Consider the following 14002-nt stretch of genomic DNA (forward strand, 5'->3'; position numbering starts at 1 on the left):
CTCATATCTCTTGGCTTATTATGATTTATAATTTGTTTGTCCTGTGAAGGTAGATGTCTTTGTTTTACCTGCCTTGTCTTGTCTAGTTGAATACTATGTGTGGTGAATTGTTAGTCAAGAGTATTAATTGGTTATGGTCTTCATTTCAATAATAGGATTATTAGGTACGCTACTCTTCTCAGAGGAAAAAGAGAATTTTTATTTTTAATGCCAACTAGTCTCTAAGAAAGAGTCCAGATCTCATAGACTAAGAACATTCAGGCTAAAAGGAGCCTTAGACTGTGTGCTCCACAAAGCAGTTAAGTGCCAACGCTGGACGTGGATTCAGGAATACCTGAATTGAAATCTTGCCTCAGATATTGAGGGAAGTGACCCCTGAGCAAGTCAGTTAACCTCTCACCCTTGGTTTCCTCATTTACAAAATGAGGATTATGTCACCTACTTCCCAGGGTTATTGAGTCAAAATGAGATAACACATGTAATGAACTTCATAAACCTCAGAAAAAAGATTATATGCTCCACAATAGGAGCCAACATATGCAGACACTTAGGGCAATCAACAAGGCTGGAGGAAAATCCACCCAAGGCAGGAATCTACCCTTGCACACCCATGACAGAATTGCTGACATATTCTAAACTTCTTCCATGTGCTTATGGGAAGAGTGAGTGAAGTTTAGATGGTTCTATTTTGATCAAGTGCTGAACACAGCACATCTGGGATTCCCATATAAAATCCATGTGTTGAAAGGGTGCAGTCAAACTGTATATTAGCAATTACAGAAATCAAATGAATCATAAAAGTCTGAGTTTTTTTTGCCTTTGGCTTGCTTTCAAAAAATGCTGGCATCTTTTAAGACACTGTCTTGAGTGCCATGCTTTTTGCAGCATCACTTTTTAGAATGTTGTTTGGAAGACGTGGCCGTTGTAAATGTCTCTGGATTCCTAGGTCAGATGATCACAGCTAACTTAGGTCTCTGAAGAAATAAAGTTTTCTGAGAAACAGGAGTATTTCTTAATTTAGTCTTGCAAAGATAATTCAGCAAACTATATTTAGATTTCCTAAGTAAGCTCTCTGCTCCTTCATTGCAAGTTGCATGTTAATAACAGCTCGTTATTTCTTGTTTAACTTTTGGGAACCAGTAATTCATCCTGTACAGGTAGTGTAAAAAGTGTACCCAAAAGAATGTAGGGCAGGAGACCTGGATTAGCATCTCCATCTTACCACTAACTCACTGTGTATTCCTGGGAGGATGACTTCATTTCTTTGAGCATGTGACAGCTACTTAAGAAGCACCAAGAATGGGAAATAACATTTTGACTACTTTTTCCTTCAATTTCCTGTTTTTTGTTTTGGGAGGCATTATGGAAGAGGACAATAGTACTTGCACTGCTGAGCTCACAGGTTTGCTGTCAGGTTCAAATTAGATAATGCATGTGTTACATCAATGTCATTTGCTACTATTATGGTTGAAGGTGGTGACCATCGGTCCTCAAAAGTTATGTTATTGAACACCAGCTCTGGCATGTCTACAAATTTAGAAAGATGTGAAATGCAGGCCAAGAAGTGGATTGTTTGCCTGGTATTTGAGTGCCAGCCTCATTTCAAGGAGAATCAGTAGCAGATATATTGGCCACCAAGTGATGGAATTTTTGACCACAGCAATTCATAAATCTACCTATTAAGAATATGGAGGGGTTGTGTATGATGTCTATCGGTGGAGGAAATTCCCTCACTGATGAAATCTCACAGCTCTTTTAATGTATAAAGAAAAAGATTAAGGCAGAAATGTATACCCTATATAAACCCTACGTTTGTAGAACTGCCTTACTTAAAATCAAGGTGCTTGGGATATTTTTCTAGGAAATTGAACTTGTTTTAGTTTGAGATTAGGAAGGGAGTATTAAGAGAGTTAGTACTGATAAAGTAGAGGCATCTTTGAAATCCAGAAGACCTAGGTACAAGCCTTGACTACAATACATATTTATCTGTGTGACAACTAAGCAAAGTACTTGACCTCTTAGTGCCCCAGGCATCTCTCTGAGATTAAAAGCCACAGAAGAGTTGATTTGCATTGGTGGAAGGACCTTCCAAACTGGGAATTCTCTACACTGATAAAATCTTGGAGGAGATGAATAACTTTGTCTACGGTTTGAACATCCTAGTCTCCATCTGGTCCTTCTAACTTCCCTTCTTCTTCTTGCTTTAGTTATGAAATCAGTAAAGCATAATATATTTCGTATAATTCATATTGCTATGGAAAATCACTTTCTTTCAGGATTGAGCATTTTGCCAAACTCTACAGCCAAAAACTTGGCATCAAAACCGATGTTCTTCTGAAGACCTTATGGGGAGATTATTACCTAAATACAAAATCAAAGAAGATTATGAAAGCTGACCAGGTAAATACATTAAAATGAAGAAGCACTTTCTAGTGGGACTCACTATTGATATAAAGAAAAATAAATCTTTGAGGTTTTCTACCAAGAGATATAAGTAGTAGCTGATATTTAATGTTCTTCGTTATTCAGTGTAGTATGGAAATTATGACCTTAATAAATTTTTCAACATATGAGCACAAATACCAGTAATATTCTCTTCATGTAGGTTCATTTATGCCATTTCACAAATTTTTCTGGATTTTGGAGATGAAGTTGTAATGTTGAACATTGAAGAAAATTATGTCTGTATTCAAACAGTCACAGAAAATGTGGCATATAACATTTTGATATTTAGCTACATTCTTTTCCTTTGAATATCTTATATCATTTAATAGCTGTAATAGTCTTAATTCATCTTTCATTTATGCTGCTCATGTCATGAAAGTTTTTTACTCTTCGAAGTTGGTTAACACTTACAAGCTTTCTTTATGTGCTTAGATAAGAATTTTTGTTGTCCTTTTAAGTTTCCATAGCATAACAACTCATTTCTTCATAGTTTGGAGTGAAGAGATTCAGGTTCAAGTTCTGATTTTGTGTGACTTCCCCTTCTGTTTTTCTGCATCTCTATAAAGTTAGAAGCTTCGACTTTCTCTCTTATAGATCTAAAAAACTGTATTGTTAAGGTCACTTAGCTACACAAGAGCTCTGGGGAAATGATGGAAAACCACACATTTTATATGTCAGAGATTGTATATTTTCCATTTACCATACATGTCTCAGCAATCTGGGGCCACTTAGTGAAGTGGCAAACATTCTTTGGCATTTCATTGGTCCCTTTGGGGCTCTGTGTTGTAAATGCAGTACAGTATTTGCTATTCATAATGACGGCTCTGAGGTATAAAGAAAATGTTAAGTTATGTTTAGCATACTCTGTATAAATAGGAAGTGGGAATGACATTGTAGAAAGAGTTCCATATGAATGGGCTACTCAAACAGAATTAAAACTGAAACCACCTTGGTTCCTTTACTAGGGTGGATAATGCCTCTATTGAGCATTTGTGGCAAAAGCAATGGAAGTAGCCATAGAAATTAATGTTGGTTGAATTGAATTGAAATGGAAGCATTAATGGTGGAGCAGCTGCAACAGCAAGGCTTCCCTTTTTTATTGTTAAGCATTATTTGTGTTACTGTTTACCACCATTGGTATGGATAATTGAAACTTGGCTCTGAGTGTGGAACTACAGGTTATGCCAAACTGAAAATTAAGTTAAGTAAATATTTGCAAACTGATGAGACATATAGTTGATAAAGAATCGAGTATGAAATTGAATCATGTTAAGACATCTGTCAAATGTTCAAGATCTCGAGAGACAATCTGGTAGAGACCAGAGAGCACAGAAATGAGAACACATGGGTGGGAATTCCAACTCTAGCACTCACTAGATTGGTGATCATGACCAAGTCAGGCCCCCTCTTTACACCTCTGTTTCACCTGTAAAATTGCTGTTGATATCCTTTCCACATTATTGGGGATGTTTATGTGGAAAGCCTTTGTAAAATATGAAAGTGCTATATAAATGTGAGTTGTTATTATTCCAACCATATATATATTCTTTCTTACAGACAAAAGGAAAGAAACCTTTATTTGTACAGTTAGTCCTGGAAAATATATGGAGTCTCTATGATGCAGTCCTGAAAAGGTAAGATTATTATACAGTGTTTGATATTCTGATCAATTCTGTTTGAATAGTATGCTAGTCTTAGGTACTTATCATGTTTTAAGAAGAGTGTGGTTGACACAGAAAAGGGATAGAAGTTTTCAACAGATTTGATTGCAGTTGGTGAACCAAACATTACTGTTAATATTAAGCCCGAGTAAAATCATGGCCAAAAAGTGTAATTAGCCAAGATTGTACAAGGTGGTGTGGTGGTAGGATGATGATAATAGCTGTGTGTTTTTAACAAGAAAGATAGGGGTTGGGGTCAATTTCTGTGAAAAAAAAAATTGACATCCATGCCCATTATAAGATTAATTTGATAAAATTTATCTGCAACAAGTAGAAATTAAAGTTAATTTTATTGTTATAATTCCATTCTGAATGATAGGTTAATAATTTTATTTTTCACCATTTGCAAAGATATATTGTTGGTAATGTGGTTTGTCATAAAAGAGTTTTGGAATCTCCCATTTTTTAAATTGAAAAAAAAGCAGGTTATTTATCATCTTTTATTGGAAAAGTAAAGATTGGGAACCAATAGGTAATTAAATTTTATCTCTGTTTCAGTGTGTATAGAAATATAATCTTGTGTTTTTGTTTTCTTGAACAATTATAGGGACAAAGAAAAAATTGATAAAATAGTAAGCTCATTGGGATTAAAAATTGGAGCCCGAGAGGCACGTCATTCTGACCCTAAAGTTCAGATCAATGCCATTTGCAGCCAGTGGCTTCCAATATCAAATAGTGTTCTTGGTATCCTTTTTGAAATTCCCTGCTATTGATGAGCCATGAAAACCTTTGAAAATAAGGCTCTCCAAGCTGAAGCTTTTTATGGTAACGTAATGAGCTTTTTTTAAGGCCTTGCCTATGATATTTATTTTTCCCTGTAGGGATTCCTTTTATCCCATAACACCTCTTCAGACTAAATCTAACATGTGTAGGGAAGAAGGTGACCCAGATTTATCAAAGGTAACCTACATTTGTCATATTTATTATCTATAGTTTAACAAAATGCATTTTTTCCCCTTGAGTATCACTGGTTAATTTGAGAATGGTTTCTACTGGGAATTTGGTTCCATTTGAATATAACTGTATCTTCAACTGATCACTGTTTCTTATCATTATGGCCTTTTTTCACTTGTCTATTCTTAACTGAGCTAGTTAATTAAATACATTTAGAGTTTTCCTTTTCCTGGGACACTTTAGTTGTTCAACACTCTTGTATGGGCCTGGATAACTATATACATTTGAATATTTGTAAATCAGATCATCTTAATTGAAGTTATGAAAATGGATGTTTCAAGGAAGTCTTAAAATGTTTTTCAGGTAAAATGAAAAGTAAAATGTTTTAAAATATGGATAATAATGCCCTTAATTTTTTAAAGTTCATATTCTTTTGTATGAGAAATGTTCATATTCTCTAAATGAGAAGCATAGTTACATAGTAGCTGGCCTCAAGGTCAGGGTTATGGAGACTTTGCCTTCAAGTTCTGCTTTTGACTCCTAAGCAGGCTAAGTCACCGGAAGCCACTTTACCCCTCAACACCCCAGACAACTTTCTAAGACTAGACGCTGCAGAATAGGTGCCCATTTACATTGGTTTTTCGTGAATTCTCGATATTTATTGAAATCACAGGTCCAGTCTGGATAAAATTTTTTTTCAAAAATTTTTTTTATAGTTTTCTTTAAATTAAATTTATCCTCAACCCTCTTCATTCTTATAGCAGCAGTTCTATGTTTGAGAATTTTTCTGTTTCTGAGGATTTTCTAGTACATATCTGCCAGAAATCTCTAGCTGTAAGTATCTATATAGTAATTGCCAGAGCCCTTATAATAGAATGAAGTCCTCTGATAATTGCTAGTATTTATTTTTGCACTAAACTATTAAAAATGAAGCTTTTTATTTGTTATACAGTAATTTTTTGCAATATCTGTATACTATATGAAGTGTAAATGTTCATTTGTACCTTGGGCAAATATACAAATCTGTAAGTTTCAGTTACAATATCTTTATCAATCAGTTGGGATGTTGCTCTGTTATACCTGCCACATTGGAGTGTGGTGAAGATCCAATATATTCCATGTGCTTTATTAACTTACATTTACCTGTAATCTGTCCATGATTATCATCTTGGTCTATATCACTTGATAATGACACCTTTTAAAAAGCTAGTACAAAGAATTGAGAGCAAGGTCTAGCCCATAGGCTTTGAATCCTTAACAGTAGGTTTTAGACATGGTATGTCAGAAACTCCCTAGTCCTCTTGACATCCCGGCTGAGCGGGTGGAGAGGCTGCTGTGCACTGGAGCAAGGACCTTTGATTCTCTTCCTCCAGAAACCCAGGAACTAAAGACAGGTAAGTTAAACATGAACAAGTTAACTTAGAAATGATTAAAGCCCATTCTGGTGCTACAGATCCAATATTTGGTGTTCTGGTCACTAAGACATTGTATAATTTCAGCTTTGGATCTAGCCTTGATGGTGATGGTTTTTAAATTCAATTCATCATGTATTTGAGCTCTGAGACTTTAGGATTGGGACTGCTGCATTTATTTCTTTGTCTGTCCAGCACCTACCACTGTGCCTGATACATCGTAAGAACTCACTACATGATTGTTGATTGATTGTGGTTGAGCCCATGATACTCATTCCAGTCCAGTGCTCTTGTCAGTTCTGGTTTTGAATGGATTTTCTCTCTTTAAGAGTAAAGACAAATAACACAGCCATATTGATGGATGTTTAATACTTAAAATATGATCTGCCGTCATTAAAATAATGTTAAAGCAGCTCTTAAGAAACATGTATATGTGGAAGCATTTAACCACAGCCTATGGTGAGCCAAGATTCCAAAAATAGGTATTTAGGCATGTTGAATGAGTTCTCAAGGAAATTGGTTTAGATCACTCTTGGGAAGAGAACTTTATCAGAAAATTGATTCTCACTTTGGTTTAAAGATGTAAGTGTACTTTGCCAGGAAGAAGTTCTGAAGTATTCAGTGGCAGTTTCCTCAAAACCCCATTTAAACTCCAGTACACCCTTCCTTCCTACAGACAATGTTGCTTTGCTGTAATATGGAGTTAGATGATGTTCTTACAGTTTTTAGGTGAAATCCACTGGGCTCTTTTTTTGGGGGGTGGCTTGTTAGGGTCTGGTCTAGTATCATGGAAAGTAAATTCTCAAATTGTGCATGTGTGAGGAATCATTTTTGATAGGGCACAAAGAAAGCTGACTCTTCTCTTCTCGTTGCCATCCTAAACTGGAGTGCTAGCAGGAAAATCACTATTGATAAAATCACAGGACACAAATTATTTATAGGCAGCCTGTGATTTAGGTTTGATTATATATTTGATGACTGATTGCATATTGATACATATGATTGATTACATATTTGAATAACATACAGAAATTACTATGCCATCTCCAGCTTGGGAGCTTCTACTTCTGGGCTATTAGAACCTTCCCTCTCATGTTGGTATGGCAATTCCTCAGTTACTGAAGCCTCTTCCAACACTAGCCCATTCTGCCATTGGCTTCAGAGCAGCTAGGGAGATTGGTTCTGGAACTTTAAAAGGTTATTTTTGAAACTGTTTCAAGAGAGTTTGGTGGTATTTCCTTATTAACAATATTCTGCCATCATTATATCTCTTACCATCCCTTGGATATGGAATTGTAGCATGGAAGTCATAGGATCATAGTTGTAGAGTTAGGAGGGATATGTGAGGCCACTTAACGCTTCAAATACTGTAGTTTGGATTACTTAAGGAAGGTTTGCTAAGTTTGCAGGCTATCCCCTATCTATGCTGTATGGATACTTGTTAGCTTTTCTCACAGAATGTGTCCCTTCTCTGGCTAGGATGGCCTGCCCTCTCCTGATTTATTTCAATTATTTCTTCTCCATCTTGGGGGAAGAAGGGGTCTTACTCCGGGGCCTGTAGTCCAACCACTCACTATAAATATCAGGCATACAAGTCAATCATTATAGGTTACATTGATTTTTTTTTTTCTGAGTGAAGAAGGGAAGCATTTTTGTTATCTGAAAAAACAGTCTTCCAAGTAGAATTTAAAAAATAATTTTTAAGATCGTGGCTTGGTTTTACTTCTAAGTGCTGTTTTGTCCTAAACCTCACTTATTCTAAAATTTTTCTTACAGTAGATGAAGAAAAAGGGTGACTTTTGTTTCTTATTTATTTAGCTTTTATGAAATGTGGAAGTGAAGACACAGCTCCAGTGATCATCTTTGTTTCCAAAATGTTTGCAGTTGATGCAAAGACTTTACCTTGTAACAAACCGAGGTAAGGCTCAAGGAGAAACTGGAGATTTCTCCTAGTGGGGCTTAGTAGCAGATAGGTGTATGTGTACTGGAGATTTTTCCTGGCAGAGTTAGTAGAAGGTAAGTATGTGTGTGCCAGAGGTGGGGAATGGGGTTTTAACTTTTCCAGACGAGCTCATAATTTATTACCACCAAGAATAAATTAAGGTTCACTCTCAATGACAGTTCACTCCTTTGCTTATAGCATATTCCCTTTGTAGTTGTGCCATATATATGGTACTATATTAATTAGCAGTTTCTACTGACATGCTGCTGTTTGCGTGTATCTAGTTATTTTGTGTGTGCTTCTTGCTTCCCTAATCATCTGTACATATGGAATCCAAAGCTGGAACAATGTTCTTGTGTGCTCTGTATAAGCTTATATAGTTGTTCTTCTCTGCATTTAAAAAGATGTCCCCTGTGTGCTTCTTTTCTGCTGGAGGTTTTGAGTTGTCAGTCTAGACATGTGACTTGCATTTTTTGTAGAGTAGCTACATACCACAAAGAACAGAATTTTCTCTCATTAAAAACATTTATCATGTTACTAGGATCTAAGATCTATGCTTTCTTCACTACTCCATGCTCTCATTGATTAGAGCAGCCTTAAAGTAATTCAGTAACTTAATCTGAGGCCCCTCTCTTCTCCACTGTCCACACCTTTAGGATGGAAAACAAAATCATCCCCAAACATAGTGACAGAAATTGTGACCAGTAGCAACAAAGGTGCTTACTGGATCTTTTAGCTGAAGTTATCTTTTCGTACCATCTAGGAGTAGTAAAATATGTTCCAGGCTGGGCAATTGACTAGACTAAATTGGGATTAGCCCTAGTCGGGATCAAGACAGCCAAATATTGTGTCTGTTTAGAGTACTGATATAACTATTGATTATATAATTTGAGGGGGGGCTATTAAAATTCATTAATTTCATTTTCAAAGAATGGAATTATTTTATAAGACTCTTGTTCAGGCAGGTAAACACTTTTATAATTGCGCAGTCACATTCAAAGTGAAGGAATACTTAAGTTTTCTTCTAGTGACTGGCATTTTATCATTTTAATTAGAATAGTATAATTTTTCAAACTATATTAGGCAGTAGCTACTGAAAATTTCAACATTGTGATACAGTCAGACTAGGCCTTTGATCCCAGGGAGCCCCTTGAACATGTGAAATGGAGTTTTAAATGGGTTTGACTTCTCTTGCAAATGATCCCTTCATATCTGTGGTATTGTGAATATTTTGACAGGTCTTTGGTGTGCAATGAAAGTAGATGCTGTGTGACATTTTAGAAAGAATTTGTTTCCTCTCACCAAATGAAGTGTTATTATTAATATAATATTTGGTGAGAGGAAGCAAATAATACTCGGCAGTTTTAGAAAGGTCTTGAAGCCAGTTCAGAACCTCTTGGTTTAAGTTTGTATAAAGTTATTATAGCATTTAATATTTAAATCTAAAGTTTTTAAAAACATGGAACTTTGTGAATGAAGGTCTAAAACTTGGACTTTTGCATAGATTTTACATTGGATCACTGATATGTATAGTTACACTACAACAGATTATAACATAGGTGTATCACTCTTTATTGACTGATACCTGTGGACTTTTATATGGTAAAGAACATTTCATATTCTTTATTTTTTAAAAAGACAGTCTTGTAGTTCAGTGAAAGAAGACTGGATTTGGAGACAGAAGACTTGGCCCAGCAACTTTACTGTGTAACCTAGGGCAAGTCATTTAACTTGGGTTCAGTTTCCTCATTTGTTAAATAAAGCAATTAGCCCTGATGATTTTGGCATCCTCCTGCTTAGGTGATGGCAGACTGGCTGAAAAGGCAGTGAAATATGTGAAAATAGTACCAGACTTTGAGTTAGAAGCGTGGAGTTTAAATATGCCCCTTACAAGCTGTGTGGTCTTGGACGAGTTCATTTCACCTCTGTCTCACTTCAAAATAATGACAAAACAACAACAGCAATAATAATAACAACAACACTAATAATAGCTACCATTTACACAGTGCTTTAAGGTTTGCAAAGTACTTGTCAAATATTATCTCATTTATCCCCACAACAATCCTGAAAGGTAGGTATTGTTATTATCCTCATTTTACAGGTGGGGAAACTGAGGCAGACACATTAAGTGATTTGCCCAGGGTTAGTGTCTGACACTGGATTTGAACCTAAGTCTTCATAACTCTAGGCCTAGCAGTCTGTGTCCTGTGCCACCTAACTGCCTCTAAAAGAAGAGTAGAATCATAGTGTACTAGAGCAATCAGGGATCTTTAGCGCTCCTGTAGCCCTATTCCTTCATTTTAAAAATAAGGAAATGAAGGTACATGTTGTAAAATGATTTATTCAAGATCATATGGCTAAGGAGAAGCGGTAGTCAGAATTTGAAGCCAGTTATCCTGACTTCCTGTCCACTCTACCATAGATAACATTGTCACTCCCTACCTCAGATGATTCTACTGAGACTCAAATCAGTGAGTATTTGTGAAAGTTCTTTGTAACTATAGAGTCTGCTAGGATCTATAAGTTCTCTTGTTCCTTTTTCTTTTGTTTCTCCTCTACTCCTGACATCTAACTTGTATGTCTCAATATAACTGAGGGAGGTAGCCCAATTTGCCTGAAGTCACAAAAAGGTGTAAATGACTAACATTAGATACTTTTCATAAGAGCAGATTTTGATAGTAGAAAAAAGTGACACAGAATGGGGTGTGGGGTCATCTCAAAGACGAAGGAGAGGAGGCTTCAGATGCTAGTGATCATTTTTCCATGCTTTATAATTTGCCTTAGCCTAGCTCATGATATGTTGGAGCCAGAAGAAATCTTAGAGATCATATAGTCCAACCCAGTTGCTTTATAAGGGAAGGAATTGAGAGAATCAGAGAGCTGGGTGGTAAACTGGATAGAGAGCTGGGCCTAGAGTCAAAAGACCTGAGTTCAAATGTGGCCTTAGATATTTACTAGCTGTATGACCCTGGGCAAGTCACTTAATCTTTGTCTGTCTCCATTTCCTCACTGTAAAATGGGGATGATTGGGGCAGCTAGGTGGCATAGTAGATAGAGCACCGACCCTGAAGTTAGGAGGACCTGAGTTCAAATCCGGCCTTAGACCAAACACTTGACACTTACTAGCTCTGTGACCTCGGGCAAGTCACTTAACCCCAATTGCCTTAAAAAAAATATAATAAAGTGGGGATAATAATAGAATCTCTTCCCTCCCCCCACCTCCGCCCCCGAACTCCCCAGGGTTGTTATGAGGATCAAATGAGATAATATTTGTAAAGCATTTAGCACAGGGCAGACCTGGGACTAGAGTTGTGCTCTCATGAATCCCTGGCTAATGCTTCATCAGTTGTAATTATCAGGAACTTAGAATGGTATGTATGCCCTGTGTCCTATTGTTTTCCCTATTCATTATTAGAATATTTTGCTTAAAGAGCATTAGTATAGCTGCTGACTCTCAAATCTTTGAGAATTGGGGGAACCTGGTACCGTTATTGTACTGGTCGTTCATTATCTGCAATTTTGATTCCTTTAGGCAGATGCCAGATGACAAGTTTGGAAGGTATGGTAACCAATCATTGTCTGCTCTTGGGCATCTGCCCCCCAGGGAATGCTTCCATCATAAGACTGTGTGGTATCCTGCCTCCTTTTTCAGGATTTTGTTGGATCTGTGAATATTCCATTGACCAGTGCAGATTACAAATCATTCATGTCTTCTTATCCAATATTATTGTTTTCCTTATCTTTCTATAAATCTTCCCTGAAGAGTCCAGCCAGTGTATTGAGTGTTGTCTTCTGTGTAGCATTGTGTGACTGTTCATCTGTTATCTCTTAAACTGCTGCTGCATGACCAGCGTACCATCTTCCAGGACAGTCACCTCTGGTAATATCCTTCACCCTAAAATCCATAGCTTCCCATTATCTTTTTGGGTCATCTGCAGTCCTGGAATTAGGTTGTTTCATGAATGTGTTGTTCCATGACAGCATTCCTGGGAATTTACTGTCAAAAAGATGGACTTTTGCAGCAGTGAACAACTTAGTATTGTTGAACCGTTTCTCAGGAGTGATTTAGCCTGACCAGTTCCTACTTAGTTCTGGCTCTGGTTTATTGTCCATCCATAGTGGTTATTCAAGATGTATGGAGTGCTGGATTAGAGTCGTTGGATCTGGGATTATTTCCTTCCTCTACTGCTTGTATTTGTGGGACTTCGGATAAGTCTTTTCACCTACCTGGAATTCTTTCCTTATCTATAAAATGAGGGAGTTGTAGTTGATGACATCCAAGATACCTTCCAGCTGTAAACCTGTGATCATATAGACGTACTTCAGTAATTGATGGACTAGTTTAATGGCCAGCTGTCTAGCTGCATACTTAATCTGGGGAGCAGTCTTCTGCCTGCCCACTTTTTGGTACAGATTTGTGATTTCATTGGTTTAGGCAAGGAACTCCTTTGATTGTTGAGGACACTGAGACATTAAGTGAATTGCCTATGGTCTGACAACCAGTATATTTCAAAGGTAGTAAATGTCTTCCTAACTCTGAGGGCCAGCTTTCTAGCTGCCTCTCACATCCTGACTATGCACTACTGAATCACTATGTGACCTTGGGCAAGTAATTTTACCCCCTCTGGAACTACTTCCCTCCCAAGTTAAAAAAAAGAGATTAGACTGGATTATCTCTAAATTCCATCCCATCTTTTAGTTAGAGATCCCATCTCAGTGTTAGATCTTCATTGGTATTCTCTCAATATCTGTCATGATATTACTCCTCTTAAGTAGAAATTTCATACCTAAACATTATATATACATACATATATATATACATATATATTATATATATGTATTTGTGTGTATTTATACACACATACATACATAGTTATATAGTTATACATATGTATGGATATTATATATGTCTATATGTCTATATATGCAAATGTGTGTATACACATATATTTAAACAGGTAACAATTGGTTGAAAAGGTAAAAGCTGGAAAATATATTAGGTTACATGTACTTGACCATTCACTTTTGGCTCTTGTTTTAAGGCCTCTAGAGTTAAAATGAGCACAAGCCATTTCATGATACATCTACCGATAGCAAACATGATTAAAGTTACACACATTAAAATGTTTTGCTGCCAAAGATTTCCTTTAGAGACTAGCTGGGCAAGTTTTTTGATTCCTTGGGCTAATCTTAAAAGTCATCTTAAGAATATGGCCCACCTGGCTAGCTTATTCTGTGATCAAGTATCTGTCTAAAAATTAGTCAGTCCATGTCTAACACAGTTACATGTCAAGAGAAGGGAGAAGTAAACATTTCTCTGCTTTTGCAACCAGCCCTCACATAATGAAACTTAAAAGTGCCCTGCCTGTAGCCCCATAGCCAGTTATTTGAAGATCCAAGACTGATGGGCATAAGAATCCCTTTCCATTTATATAACCCTTTGTGGTTTTAAAAGCCTTTTCACATATAACCTCTTATTTCATCTCTACAACCCTATGGAAAAGACTGGTGGGGATCATTATGGTCATTATTTAAATTTAGGGAATGAAAGCTCAGGGAATTTTTTACTTGATCCTGGGTCTTTTGGT

The 14002-nt window shown here is 36.6% G+C and overlaps 1 protein-coding gene across 2 annotated transcripts in view; it reads left to right on the forward strand.

Moving 5' to 3' along the window:
* EFL1 (elongation factor like GTPase 1) overlaps positions 1–14002 on the forward strand; it is a 208543-nt gene that overhangs the window by 33934 nt on the left and 160607 nt on the right. For both annotated transcript variants that reach the window (XM_020966025.2, XM_020966032.2), the window contains exons 8-12: positions 2277–2400; positions 4003–4079; positions 4714–4850; positions 6332–6454; positions 8291–8390. In XM_020966025.2, the coding sequence (XP_020821684.1) occupies positions 2277–2400; positions 4003–4079; positions 4714–4850; positions 6332–6454; positions 8291–8390 (561 nt within the window). The remainder of the gene's footprint in view (positions 1–2276; positions 2401–4002; positions 4080–4713; positions 4851–6331; positions 6455–8290; positions 8391–14002) is intronic.

The sequence above is a fragment of the Phascolarctos cinereus genome, unplaced genomic scaffold, assembly GCF_003287225.1.
Source record: "Phascolarctos cinereus isolate Bilbo 61053 unplaced genomic scaffold, phaCin_HiC Scaffold_3;HRSCAF=262, whole genome shotgun sequence".
NCBI lineage: Eukaryota > Metazoa > Chordata > Mammalia > Diprotodontia > Phascolarctidae > Phascolarctos > Phascolarctos cinereus.